At 51.8% G+C, this 14083-nt stretch overlaps 1 protein-coding gene across 1 annotated transcript in view; it reads left to right on the top strand.

The window, feature by feature from the left end:
- Positions 1-332: 332 nt before the first annotated feature.
- Lrp5 (LDL receptor related protein 5) overlaps positions 333-14083 on the top strand; it is a 144141-nt gene continuing 130390 nt past the window's right edge. The window contains exon 1 of the mRNA XM_045151411.1: positions 333-414. Within this exon, the coding sequence (XP_045007346.1) occupies positions 333-414 (82 nt within the window). The remainder of the gene's footprint in view (positions 415-14083) is intronic.

Genomic DNA, 14083 nt, shown 5'->3' with positions numbered 1-14083 from the left:
CCGCAGGGCTTTGGGAAGAGTCAAGCGCCCTCCCGGGTGGCGGGTAAGTCCCTCCCTTCCTCTCCCTTCCCCGTGGTGGGGGCGCAGTGGGTGGCAAGCCCCGGCCGCAGCACCCGCCTCGCCGCCGGCCGGCTCCGGGGGGCGCCCGCGGGAGGGCGGCGGCAGCGGCGGGGGGCGGAGACCGGCGCGGCTTCCGCTCCCTCCTCTGCCGTCGTCCTGGTCCGCGGCGCCCGAGGCGGAGTTGGGGGGGGGGGGGAGGCAGGAGGCGCCGGGAGCCGCCGCGCCATGGAGCCCGAGTGAGCGCGCGCGGGCGCGTCCGGCCTCCGGACAACATGGAAGCGGCGCCGCCCCGGGCCCCGCCGCCGCCGCCGCTGCTGCTGTTGGCGCTGTGCTGCAGCCTGGCCCCGGCCGCGGGTAGGTGGGCGCAAAGGGGTGGGGTAGGGGGCGGCGGGCCGCGGCGGACAATGGCCGGGGCGCGCGTCCCGCCGCCGGAGCCACTTTTGCAAGTTGGAGGGCGAGTTGGAGCGCGCGCCCCGGACCCCGCGCCACCCTCCAGCCCGCCCGCGCGGGTCCTTTGTCTCACCCGCCGGGGCCCTTCCCCCCACCCCATCCCCGGGGGTGGGGGGGGGGACGCCGTGTCCCCGGCCGGCGAAGCTGGTGCCGACCCCGCCAGGTGCGGCGCGGGCGGGTCCTCACCTGCCCGGGGCCCTGGGCGCGCTCTGCCCGCAGCCCGGCGGAGAGCGAGTGGCCCGGGACCCGTGGCGCGCCGAGCCTCGGCCCGGAGACTGACCGGGCCTGTCCACTCGGGTGTGTGTGTGTGTGTGTGTGTGTGTGTGTGTGTGTTGGGGGGGGGACGACGACGACTCGGGCGAGCCTGTGTCCAGCGGCCCGCGCGGCCGGCCTGCCTGCGAGCCCCGGGAGCTGACTTGGAAGTTGCAGGCGAGAAAGTTCCGAGCTCCCGCGCGCCGTGGGGAGGCCTGGCCTGCGCGGCCGCCGCTTTGATCTGCGTGGCTGTCCTTTTCCAAACACACTGACACCTGCCAGGTGACCCGACTGACCCATCTGGCTTCTGGAGCCCCAAAACCGTGGCGCCTGGTCACCGCTGACCAGTATCCAAACTCAGGGACCGGACTGTGTGTGTGTGTGTGTGTCGGGGGGGGGGGTGCCTTGGTCCCAGAGTGTCGGGGGGAAGAGTGTACTCCTGCCTCGGTGGTACCCACTTTTGGGGAGGTGGCGCGCTAGGGCTCTCTCCAACTTTTGGTGTGTCCCGAGGGGTGGAGTTGAGGTCAGGAGGACTCGCGAGAAACCGAAGCAGTTAGAGACGTTACACATGTTCTTTTAATTTGGAGATTGCCGTGTGGTTTTTTGAAGCAAGCCTCCTGCTACCTAAATCATTGTTTTCGGGTGTGCGTGTTTTGTTTTTCTGGAGTGTGGCTGTCCAAGTGGATTCAGCCAGCGAAGGCTTTTGCACTCTTGGCGGTGCTGTTGGTGGCGCGGGTGGGGTGGGGGCTCAGGTCCCTTTGTCTGGGCCTTATTAAGGCAAACAGCTGTCTCCCTGCATATTTCCAGTGTAGACATTGACGAGAGGTTGCCCAGCCCGCCTCTATGCTCAGATTCCCTGGGCTGCAGCCCTTCCACCAAAGTTTGGGGCACGGGGCGGTGGTGGAGAATAGAGAGAATTTGGCCCTTGTTTCCTGAAGCCCTCCTCCTTCTAGCCCCAGCTTGGAGTTCTGGGGGGGGGGCGGGGGGGTAGTTTTACCAAACTTGTCTCCTTCCGAGGGTGGTTAGGCTTTCTGGTGCTAGCAAAACAATGACAGGTCTGGGTAGGCCAGGCTGCTCCTTCTCTTTCCGGAAATGCCTGGGTCATTGGCTGCAAGAGGGGTTTAGGGGGGAAGCTGTTTATTTTGAAGGTGGGGTTTCTTTTCACCTCATGGCTGTCTTGGATTTCCTGGACGGGGTGGGGGGTGATGGAGCTGGTAATCCTCTGCCTGTGGGTGTTGTGTGATGGGCGACCCGAAGGAGAAAGTTACATGCGTGTGAAACAGAACTAGGGTTGATGGTTTTAACATTAGGGAACCAGCCTGGAGCACCAGCTGATGGGGCAATCCAGGCCTAAAATGGAAACAAAGGGGAGGAATCTATCAGCAGCTCTGAGGCATGGTGGTGTTCCTGAGTGTCAGTGTGAGGTGCGGGCTTGGTGAGGTGGGGGAGTGAGTGAAGGCAGTATGTGGACGGCTAATTACTTTTCCTGATTGCTTCCTGTTGGAGTTGGAAGCTGTGAGCCCATGGAAATGCCTTTGTTTTTTAGTGGTCCTGTGGAGGAGGGCATTGCCCAGCCCTTGAAGCTCCAAGCTTCTGGGCACCCAGCAGCCTGTTTTGGCTGCCGAAGAATTCCTGAGCATAGGCACTGCTTGTCCCCCCAGGAAGGCCTGGCAGGCACGGGCTGGCTTAACTAAATGCTGCGCAAAGCAGGGTCTGCGGTCTTTGATCCCTTATGTGCAGCAAATTACCCAGTCAACCTGTTTGAGCCAACATATGTTCAGTGCTTCTCTGGGGATCGCCAGGTCGTGGTTCCCCATGGCGTAGTTGGAGCCTTTTAATTTTGGCTACAGGGTGCCCCTGACCGCCCATCTAGCAGACTTCACACAGGAGGGGGTGTGAGGGGGCTGGGGCAGCCAGGTAAGGACTCTGTCACCTTCCTTCCGCTTTGCAGTGGATGCTCTCTGGGCTGGGGTGGGGTTCAGAATAATTTGGGTTTGCATGCTCAGTTGCTGTCTGACTCTCGTTGACTTCCTAGCTGCTCTGTGTTGGTATATGGGTCTGACCACTCCTCTTCCACGTGGTGGGGATGTTGAATGCTGTGCGGGTTCCCCAGCTCCATCTGTAGCCCGAGTGAGGGGTGGAGGTACCAGAGCTTCCAGGGAGGCAGTTGCCTGAGACATGGTCCTTGATCTTTCTTGACTGGGACGTTGGGAGGCTTTTCTTCTGTGTGTGACCTTGGATGTCCAATCATTGACTCATTCAGCACCACAGTACTGGCTGGGGGTCGAGTGTAGCAAGAGCCACAGGGCCCAGGTTTAATCTCAGCCTTGCCACTTGCCTGGGGGGACATGGGTGGCTGACTCCACCCTTTTGTGCTTTATGTGTTCTGTCCTTTAACATGGTGATCAAGTTGGCCTGGCCGTGGTGCCTTTAATCCCAGCACCCAGGAGGCAGAGGTAGGAGGATCTCTGTGAGTTCGAGGCCATCCTGAAACTATATAGTGAATTCCAGGTCAGCCTGAGCTACAGTGAGACCCTACCTTGGCCCCCGGGGGGGGGGTGGCGGGTGCGAGGGGAGCAAGCAAACAAGCAAACAAACAAACAAACCAAAAAAAAAAAAGCCACATGGTGATAAAAGCCCTTCCTACCACTAATTCAGTGAGTTTGCCACATTGGCTTCAGTCAGCTCTTGGTACTATACCTGGTTCCCTGGTGTCTGGTAACTGTTAAGTTTGATGGTTAGGATGTGAGGGGTATGTGGGAAAACAGAGGTTGAGGCCCAGCTGTGGAAAAGATGGGTCCTCATCCTCAGCATGTCCAGTATTGGTCCTGTGGTCTCTGCTGACAGGTCGTGGAAGCTTCTGGGAAAATTATCAGAACGGTGAAGGAAATACAGGTTGGAGTTAGGGCTGTGTTAGGTGAAGGGAGTGGATATATCTCTATCTCTATCTATCTATCTATCTATCTATCTATCTATCTATCTATCTATCTATCTGCCTGCCTGCCTGCCTGCCTGCCTGCCTGCCTGCCTGCCTACCTACCTACCTACCTACCTACCTACCTACCTACCTACCTATTTTTTTGGCTTTTTGAGGTAGAGTCTCACTCTAGCCGGTGCTGACCTGGAATTGACTATGTAGTCTCAGGGTGGCCTCAGACTCATGGCAATCCTCCTACCTCTGCCTCCTGAGTGCTGGGATTAAAGGCGTGTGCCACCACACCCGGCTTTAAAATATTTTTATTTATTTACTTATCTGAGAGAGGAAAAGAGGCAGAGAGAGAGGGAGAGGGAGAGAGAATAAATGAGAATGGGTGCGCCAGGGCCTCCAGCCACTGCAAACAAACTCCAGACGCATGCACCATCTTGTGCATCTGGCTTCCATGGGTACTGGAGAATTGAACCAAGGTCCTTTGGCTTTGCAGGCAAGTGCCTTAACCACTAAGCCACCTGTGTTGCCCAGGCCGGCCTTGATCTTTTGAGCTGTGACAAGAGGCTCATGCTACCACGACCAGCTGCATTTTCTATACGTGGATCCTGCCATACACGGTTTGTGTGTTTGGCTTGTTAGCATAGTGCGGTAAAGCAGGTGGCGTACTTCAGTCCTAGCTGAAGAGTGTCCCATCGTACGGACAGACCTTAATTTATCTGTTCAAACACTGGTGCTCTTGAACTCAGCAGCATGAGCTTGGGGCTGGGACGTGCTTGTGAAGTCAGACAGCGGTGGGATTTGGTCAGGTCCTTCCTCTTGGGGTACATACAGAAATGTAATGTAACAGGCAATGGCACAAGCTGGACAGTCTCTGCTGGCCCTCGGGGAGGAGGACCTCCCGAGGAGGAGCTGGGCCCCTAAGAGGGAGGAACAAGCAGTCCTTGGGCCCTGCCAGATTCTGGGGGAAGTGGATCTTGTGGTACTGGAGGCCCATGGCGGATAACTTAACAGGCTCTCAAAAACAGGAGTCTGGCAGGGCGGCCCTGGTGGAAGCTGAGGGCTGTGTGCCAGCTTCTGGGCTTCGTGACTCTGCTCACACACATTTGCTCAGAAAGTCTTGCACGTGGGCTCTGAGCCAGCCGCCCCAAAGGGCCGCCTGGGGCAGCCCAAGTCCAAGTGTGACGAGTGGAGGCAGCTGTGGAGCCCATAGGGAGGCGGCCCCAAGCCTAACTGGCAAGTCTGTCCTGCTTCCCCTCCAGGTCTGGAAAGTGGCTTGCTGGCTTTCAGCCTCAGTTTCCACATCTGCGAAATTACGATGATGTATTCTTGCCAGGACCGTGGGGCTGGGGAGATGCTTTGAGTCCCTGCCGTGGGTGCCCAGATTTCCTTTAAAAGGCCCCAGAAGGTGGGGACTAGAGAGCTGGCTTAGCGGTTAAGGCACTTGCTTGCAAGCCTGAAGGCCCAGGCTCGAATCTCTAGTACCCATGGAAAGCCAGTGGTACTGGTATCTGGAGTTTATATACAGTGTTTTAATAATAAATAATGAAAATATTGAGGGCTGGAGAGATGGCTTAGTGGTTAAAGTGCTTGCCTGCGAAGCCTAAGGATACATGTTCAAGTTTCCAGGTCCTATGTAAGCCAGATGCACAAGGTGATACATATCTCTGGGGTTCCTTTGCAGTGGCTGGAGGCCCTGGCATGTCTATTCTCTGTCTCTCTCTCTGGAGGCCTGGCATGTCTATTCTCTCGCCCTCCCTCCCTCCCTCTCTCTCTGTCTCTACTAAATAAATGAAAACAATAAATATTTAAAAAAACAAACAAAAATTTTAAAAAGCAAAAAAAAAAAAAAAAAAAGACTCACGTTTAATTCCTAGTACCCATGTAAGCCAGATGTACAAGGTGACACACACATCTGGAGTTCATTTCAATGGCTAGAGGCCCTGGCATGCCCATTCTCTCTCTGTCTATGCCTCTTTCTTTCTTAAATAAATAAAATATTTTTTAAAAAAATGAGCCGGGCGTGGTGGCACTTGGGAGGCTAGAGGTAGGAGAATTGCCGTAAGGAAGCCCATTAAACCTATTGGTTCACCAGGGAGAGCTTTGGTGGAATTGGACTTTATAGAGTGGAGGGGATGGGGACTGCCTGTAGGTTATCTCCCAGAAAAGAGTTCCTGCAACGCCTTGGGAGGTTGTCGGGGTGCATTGCCTCTGTGCCCTTTTTTGGGGTGAGGGAAGTGTTCTTTCTGGATATTACTTGCTTGCTTGGATGACGTATTGCCCAGTGCGCATGGTTTTGGGGCACTTGCCCTGCTGCTGTTTTTCCCAGGGTTAACCTGGCACGAGGCACGAGCTCACCAACAGGGAGAGGTCTTAGCCTCCCTGGAGTCTTTGTAGTCTGGGGCTCCCCCGGCATCTGAGGACGGCACCTCGCCCAGGAAGGCCTTGTGTGTCACTGCACCCGCCTCTCAGTGGGACCCTGGGGAGCCCTCTCCTCTGTGTGCTTCAGCTCCCCTACTTGTAAAATGAAACCAGATGGTCCCAGTCTTCTGAGGACTTCTGTAGCCTGACCCACGCTTTTCTTCCCCCAGGAGCCCAAGACTTCTGAGTGTCTGGGTAGGGGTGGGCACCTAGCAAGTGCCTTTTCTCCCCGACACTGTTCTGGTTCCTTTGGGCTGTGTGGGTTCTGAAAGAGCATGCCTGGCTCTTCCTGAACCCTTCCAGCACCCCTCCCGCTCGTGTGTGTTCCGTCACCTCCCCAGCCTGTGGCTCAAGCCCGGTCTCTGACGTTCTAGGCCCTGGGACCTTCTCCATCACCTGGTCTCTGCAAAGCCTGTCCTTTCCTTTGGCAACGAGGCTTGCAGTCTCCAGGGACTGCCCTGGGTGGAGTTGGCATGGTGGGGCTAGTCTGTCACCTGCACCTGACCCTTCTGCCCTCCCAGTTTGCCAGGGATCCCTTCAACCCGTGACTGAACCAAGGCTCTACCTTGAATCCTGAGTGACCATTCCATGCCACTCTGCTGAGGCTTGGCCAGCACTGATGTCAGCACCTCAGGCCTTCGCTCGTTGTCGAAGATGCCTCCTCAAAGGTGTTCCAGCCAGGGCCAGGAGGCTGTGCGGCCTCACTGCTTGACGTGGGCTCTTCCATCCCGCCTGTGTGAGTGTAGCAGGTCACTCCAGCTCCTGGTGACATGGTGGTAGTAGAACCCCCCCCCCACACACACCCATCAAGGGTATATTCCAAGGTGTCTGCCAAGTGTCTCCGCCTTTGGTGGCTGCTTACACAGCTGGGCAGGAGCAATGGGCCAGTGAGGGTGGTGGCAGGGCCTGTGGCAGGTGACCTGCTGCATGCACCTAGGCTGGTGCCTGGGCTCCAGGCATCTGTCATTGTGAGGCGTGCCTAGTGTCTGTCATATGTGCTTAACACATCAAGGCCTGGAACTGTCCTGGTAACCCTCTTGCTCCTGGTCTGGCAGAGCCCTGCCCACAGAGTGCCCCTAAGGAGTAAGTGCTGTTTCCCATAGGTGCCCAAGCAGGTGGGAGTCTCATGGGGTCTCTGCCAGGAGGTTTTCCGGCAGCTAGCTGGAAACTACTTTCCTGGGGCCTGCCTGCCCCATCCCTGTTTGATTTGATGGTTATTAATATTATATTTAAAAAAAAATTTCCTGAGGTAAGGTCTCACTCTAGCCTAGGCTGACCTGCTACTCACTCTGTAGTCCCAGGCTGGCCTTGAACTCACGGCAATCAATCCTCCTATCTCTGCCTCCCAAATGCTGGGATTAAAGGCGTGCCCTTTCGTGCCTGGCTTTGATTTGTGTTTTTGATGGTGGTGGGCCTGAATGTGCTAAGCACACATTCAAACTATAACCCAACCCTTCTGACTATAGTTAAGTTAGAACAATATTTAAATATATATTTAAAATCATTTTTGTTTATTTATTTGGGAGTGACGGAGAGAAGGAGGCAGATAGAGAGAAAGAGAATGGGTGCGCCAGGGCCTCCAGCCACTGCAAATGAACTCCAGACGTGTGCGTCCCTTTGTGCATCTGGCTAACGTGGGTCCTGGGGAATCGAGCCTCAAACCGGGGTCCTTAGGCTTCATAGGCAAGCGCTTAACTGCTAAGCCATCTCTCCAGGCTTGTGTGTGTGTGTATGTGTGTGTGTGTGTGTGTGTATACACACACACACACACATAATATATATATGTACTTATGACATATATATGTACATATATATGTATTTTTTTTTACAATTTCATACACATCAATGTATTTCAGTCATATTCACCCCCCATTACTCTCTCTTGACCGCTGCTGCTGATCCTCTTCTTCCTAACTAGAGATAAGAACACACATGCACATCATGTATCACACATACCTCACACATGCAAAAATAGGGAAGACTGGGGGGATGGCTCAGTGGATAAAGCCAGATGCTATGGTGTGAGCATCTGTAATCTCTGTGCACCTCCACATGAGCACTCGTACAGTGTCATGGGATTAAAACTGTTTTTTCTTACAGCTGCGGGGTTGCATATCTTGTTATTCTACCACAGATTATAAATACATCCTTTTGTATTTGTTTCCCAGTCAATTACTGTTGTGTTGTCTTGTGTTCCACGTTCAGATCTTATTCTTCCAGAGCTTTTTTTTTTTTTCTTTTTCAAGGTAGGGTTTCTCTCTAGCTCCTTGAACTCACAGTAACCCTTCTACCTCAGCCTCTTGAGTAGTGCCATTAAAGGCATGATGCATCACCACACCCAGGTTTCTCTCTGATTTTTTACTATTTGTTTTGTAGAGAGAGAGAGAGAATATTGGCATGCCAGGGCTTTAGCCAGTGCAATAGAACTCCAGATGCTTGTACCACCTAGTAGTCATATGTAACCTTGTGCTTGCCTCACCTGTGTGTGTCTGGCTTACGTGGGATTTGGAGAGTCAAACATGGGTCCTTAAGGTTTTGCAGGTAAGCGCCTTAACTGCTAGGCCATTTCTCCAGCCCTCTCTGATTTTTTTTTTTTTTTTGAGGTGGGGTCTCACTCTAGCCCAGGGTGGCCTTGAACTCACGGCGATCCTCCTACCTCTGCTTCCCAAATGCTGGAATTAAAGGCATGCACCACCATGCCCGGCTACCTCTGATTAAAAAAATTTTTTTTTAAATTTATTTCCAAGCAGAGAGGGAGGGAGGGAAGAAGGGAGGGAGGGAGTAAGGGAAACAAATTCCAAATGCATCTGTGCATCTGCCTTTATGCATCTGCCTTTATGATGGTATTGGGGAATTGAACCTGAGTTCTTAGGCTTTGCAGGCAAGTGTCTTAGCTCCTGAGCAATTTCTCTAGTCCACTCCCTGATTTTTTAATATTTATTTTTATTTATTTATGAGAGAGAGAAAATGGGTGTGTCAGGGCTACTAGCCATTGCAAACAAACTCCAGACACATGTGCTACCATGTATATCTGGCTTACATGGGTTCTGGGGGATCAAACCTGGGTCCTTGGGCTTTGCAGGCAGATGCCTTAACTGCTAAGCCATCTTTCCAGACCCCTGTCCCTGATTTTTAAAAAATTATTTATTTGTGAGCAGAGAGAGAGAGAGAGTATGTGTTTGTGTGGTGATTTGATTCAGGTGTCCCCCATAAACTTAGGTGTTCTGAATGCTAGGTTCCCAGATGATGGAGACTTGGGAATTAATGCCTCCTGGAGGGAGTGTATTGCTGGGGGTGGGCTTATGGGTGTTATAGCAAGTTTCCCCTTGCCAGTGTTTGGCTCACACTCCTGTTGCTATTGTCCACCTTATGTTGGCCAGGGGGTGATGTCCACCCTCTGCTCATGCTGTCGTTTTCTCTGCCATCATGGAGCTTCCCCTCGAGCCTGTAAGCCAAAATAAACCTTTTTCCCACAAGCTGCTCTTCGTTGGGTGATTTCTACCAGCAATGCGAACCTGATGGCAACAGTGAGTATGGGCGTTCCAGGGAATCTTGTAAACAAACCCTAGATATATGTGCCACTTAGTGCATCTGGCTTTACGTAGTTACTGGGGAATCGAACCCTGGGCCAGCAGGTTTTGCAAGCAAGCACCTTGCACTGCTGAGTCATCTCTCCAGCCTACCCTCACTTTTCTAAAAAAATATTTCTATTTATTTGAGAGAGAGAAAGAGAGAGAGAGAGAGAGAGAATGGGCATGCCAGTTCCTCCAGCCACTGCAAATGAACTCCAGACATATGTGCCACCCTGTGCATCTGGCTCTATGTGGGTACTGGAGGACTGAACCTGGGTCCTGTGGCTTTGCGGGCAAGGGCCTTAAATGCTAAACCATCTCTCTAGCCCCTTACTCCCCCCCCCCCTTTTAAATATATGAGATTCTGAGCTCCTCTTTAAAATTTTTTGTTTTTGTTTTTTATTTATTTGAGAGAAAGAGGCAGAGAGAGAGAGAGAGAATGGGCATGCCAGGTCCTCCAGCCACTGCAAATGAACTCCAGACGTATGTGCCACTCTGTGCATTTGGCTCTATGTGGGTACTGGGGGACTGAACTCGGGTCCCTTGGCTTTGCAGGCAAGTGCCTTAAATGCTAAGCCATCTCTCCAGCCCCTTGTTCCCCCCTGTTTTTAATATATGAGAATCTGAGCTTCTTTTAAAAAAATTTTTTTGTTTATTTTTCTTTATTTATTTGAGAGAAAGAGGCAGAGAGAGAGAGAGAAAGAAAAAGAATGGGTATGCCAGGGCCTCCAGCCACTGCAAGTGCACTCCAGATGCATGCACCACTTTGTGCATCTGGCTTACATGGGTCCTAGGGAATTGAGCCTTGAACTGGGGTCCTTAGGCTTCACAGGCTAGCGCTTAACTGCTAAGCCATCTCTCCAGCCCCTTATTCCCCTTTTAAAGTATGTGGTATGAGGTATGGATCTAGCCAGTGGATGGGGACCTGTCCTAGCAGCTGGATGGAGAAGTTGAGCCTGTCTTCATTCATTTAAAACACTGTTATTAGGGCTGGAGAGGTGGCCAGTGATTAAGGCACTTGCCTGCAAACCCAAAGGATCTGAGTTCAATTCCCCAGTACCCACATAAAGCCAGATGCACAAAGTGGCTTATAAATCTAGAATCTGTTTGCAGTGGCTGGAGGCCCTGGCATGCTCATTGTCTCTCTCTCTTCAATTTCACTCTGCTTGCAAATAAATAAATAAATAAATATATGTGTGTGTGTGTGTGTGTGTGTGTGTGTGTGTATATATATATATATTTTTTTTTAAACTGCTATTATTTCTGTGCTGTGTCCACATACATCTGGCTCCTGATCTCAGACCTACCCTTTGCTGGGCCTGTGGATGTTGCTCTGTACTTAAAGCCATCAGAGTATTTTGTTGTTGTTGTTGTTGTTTTTTCTAGGTAGGGTCAAGCTAGCCTGGAATTCACTATGTGTGGCTGGCCTTGAACGCATGATGGTCCTCCTACCTCTGTCTCCCGAGTGCTGGGATTAAAAAAGGCGTGCGATGGGCTGGAGAGATGGCTTAGCGGTTAAGCGCTTGCCTGTGAAGCCTAAGGACCTCGGTTCGAGGCTCGGTTCCCCAGGTCCCACGTTAGCCAGATGCACAAGGGGGCGCACGCGTCTGGAGTTCGTTTGCAGAGGCTGGAAGCCCTGGCGCGCCCATTCTCTCTCTCTCCCTCTACCTGTCTTTCTCTCTGTGTCTGTCACTCTCAAATAAATAAATAAAAAATTTAAAAAAAAAAAAAAAAAAAAAAAAAAAAAAAAAAAAAAAAAAGGCGTGCGCCACGCCCCAGCAGAGTGTTTTGAGGTCAGCTGTGTAAGTCCCTTGTCTCACTGCATGTTCAGGAAGTAGTTAATGCTTCTTGAACCTTGACTCTCCTGTGATAAACTTTAGGGCCCGCCTCAGGCTCTTCCTTTGATCTCTTGGTGTGAGGACCTTAAATGGTGACATCCTGCAGGTGTGTCAGGGGCAGGATGGCGAGTGGCCCCTGGCTGTGGAAATCAGTTCATTGCCACCTGTGATGCAGCCAGTCTTGCCGTCTGGGTCCTTTGTTGGACACCATGTTGCATTTTTGTGGTGCCAGTGGCACAGAATAGCCTGGGACGTACCTGCCTCCAAGCTGACACTGGCGCCTGCTGGGCATGCCAGCCGCAGTGCATACTCATTTCATAATGTGCCCAGAGGCAGGGAGGGTACTGAGCACTCTCCTAGTTAAGTGACAGCCTCTCTTCTCTTCCCTGGGCTGCGTCCCACTGTTAGCCCAGATAGGAAGGCCACTCCTGCCTGGCAGAACTTGTAGGAAATTGCTCAACTGGGCCATTACCAGGCACCATAGCAAAGCCGGCCAGAACTGTCAGCCTGGGTGCCGTCCAGCTTTGCCCCTGTCAGGCGGCTGCCACCTTGGGTGGGAGGGGCAGGTGGGGTCTGGGATGGGAGCCAGATTTAATGTGTACCAACCACGTGGTTTCCGAGTAGGGCATGTTCTCCAGCTTAACTTCTGGGTGCCAGGGCCGCTTCTCCCCGCTTTCCCCAACCGACTTGGCGTCCTTCCCAAAGGAGACTGAGTAGAGAGAGTTGGGGTGCAGCCACGTTGCCCTCCCCAGCACCCTTGGGCTCTCAGACATTACCCCTTGGCCCCACAGGCTTATTTGGTGAAAGGCGAGTGGATGCTGTCAACTTTGGGTTGGTCTCCATGCTTTTTGGTATCTTTGCTTTGCCCACCTATCTTACACATAGGCCAGCATAATTTCTCTAAAGCAATTTTTAAAATATCTTATTTATTTGACAGAATGGGTGCACCGGGGCCTGTAGCCCCTGCAGACGAACTCCAGACACATATGCCACATTGCGTATCTGGGTTGTGTGGGTTCTGGGAAGTCGAACCTAGGTACTTAGGCTTTGCCTTACCTGTTAAGCCATCTCTCCAGCCTTAAAATGATTTTTATCCTGTCCTTCCGCTTTCTTAGTAAATGGTACCCGTTCTCCAGTGTCTGAAGTGGGAGCTTCCTTGTCCAGGCAGGGCTTTCACGTCCTCTCTACTTGTAGTGCTTCCCTAGTCACATGTATCTCTGCAGATTCTAGGACCTTCTGTGGGCCCTTAACTCCGGGAAAGGAGGTCCTGAGTGTCTACCAGATTGTGGGACACCTGCTGTGTTACCTGACAGAGGCTGTTGGGGCCTTGTGGGGCTGGGGGTCCTCCTCTAGTGAGAGCCTGTGCTTCTGAGGTGTGGATTTAGATGGACCAAGCTGTTCTCTTGTGGGGAGTCTAGTGCTTCCCCAAAAGGCTTGACCATGTGAGACAGACAGGACTCCGTGATGCTCCTGTGGAGTCTGGCACCTAAGCTTCAGCTGGCACTCCTGTGCTGTTTTGTTTTGTCTTTTCGAGGCACAGTCTCACGTAGCTCAGGCTGGCCTCAAACTTCCCTATATAGTTAAGGCTGGCCTTGAACTCCTGATCCTTCTGTCTCTACCCCCTAAATGCTGGGATTATAGGTATGCACTCACTTTTTATTGTTTTCAAAAACCTTGGGCTGATCATAAGAGGAGGAAAAGATCATGACATCAAAATAAGAGAGAGATTGATTGAGATGGGGAGGGATATGATGGAGAATAGAATTTCAAAGGAGAAAGTCGGGGGAGGGAGGGTATTACCATGGGTTATTTTTTATAATCATAGAAGATGTTAATAAAAACTGAGGGAAAAAAAAAAGAAAATGAACCATTCAACCAAATGTTATTATTTTCCAGCATAGTCATTGTTTCATATCTTTTTTAAAATAAAAAAAAATTACCTAAAAAAAAAAAACCTTGGGCTGGAGAGATGGCTTAGTGGTTAAGGCTCTTGCCTGCAAAGGCAGAGGACACATGTTCAATTCCCCAGTACACATAAAGTCAGATGCATAAGATGATGCACATCTACTTTCTGTCTATCTGCCTTCTCTCTCCCTCAGATAAATAAAGCAGGGGCTGAAGAGAGAGCTCAGCGACTAAAGCGCTTGTCTACAAGCAAAGCCTAACAACTTGAGTTGGATTCCCCAATACCCATGTAAAGCCTTCTGGACAGTGGCACATACATCTGGAGTACATTTGTAGCATCTGGAGGCCCTGGTGCGCCCATTATCTCTACCTTTTCTCTGTTTGCAAATAAATAAAAATATTCAAAAAAATTTAAAAAGTGCAGAGTAGGTGGCTGAATAATTTCTAATTTTTTCTATGGTGCTTGGGGTGGAACCCAGGCTTTCACATATTAGACAGGCAATCTACCACTGAGCTACACCACCAGCCCTTCAAGTGATTTTTTTTTTTTTTTTTCAAGGTAGGGTCTCACTCTAGCTCAGGCTGACCTGGAATTCACTATGTAGTCTCACGGTGGCCTCAAACTCTCAGTGATCCTCCTACCTCTGCCTCCTAAGTGC

Source organism: Jaculus jaculus, chromosome 1 (genome assembly GCF_020740685.1).
Source record: "Jaculus jaculus isolate mJacJac1 chromosome 1, mJacJac1.mat.Y.cur, whole genome shotgun sequence".
Lineage (NCBI taxonomy): Eukaryota > Metazoa > Chordata > Mammalia > Rodentia > Dipodidae > Jaculus > Jaculus jaculus.
The sequence above is the reverse complement of the archived record's forward strand: the minus strand, read 5'-3'. Positions and strand labels throughout refer to the sequence as shown.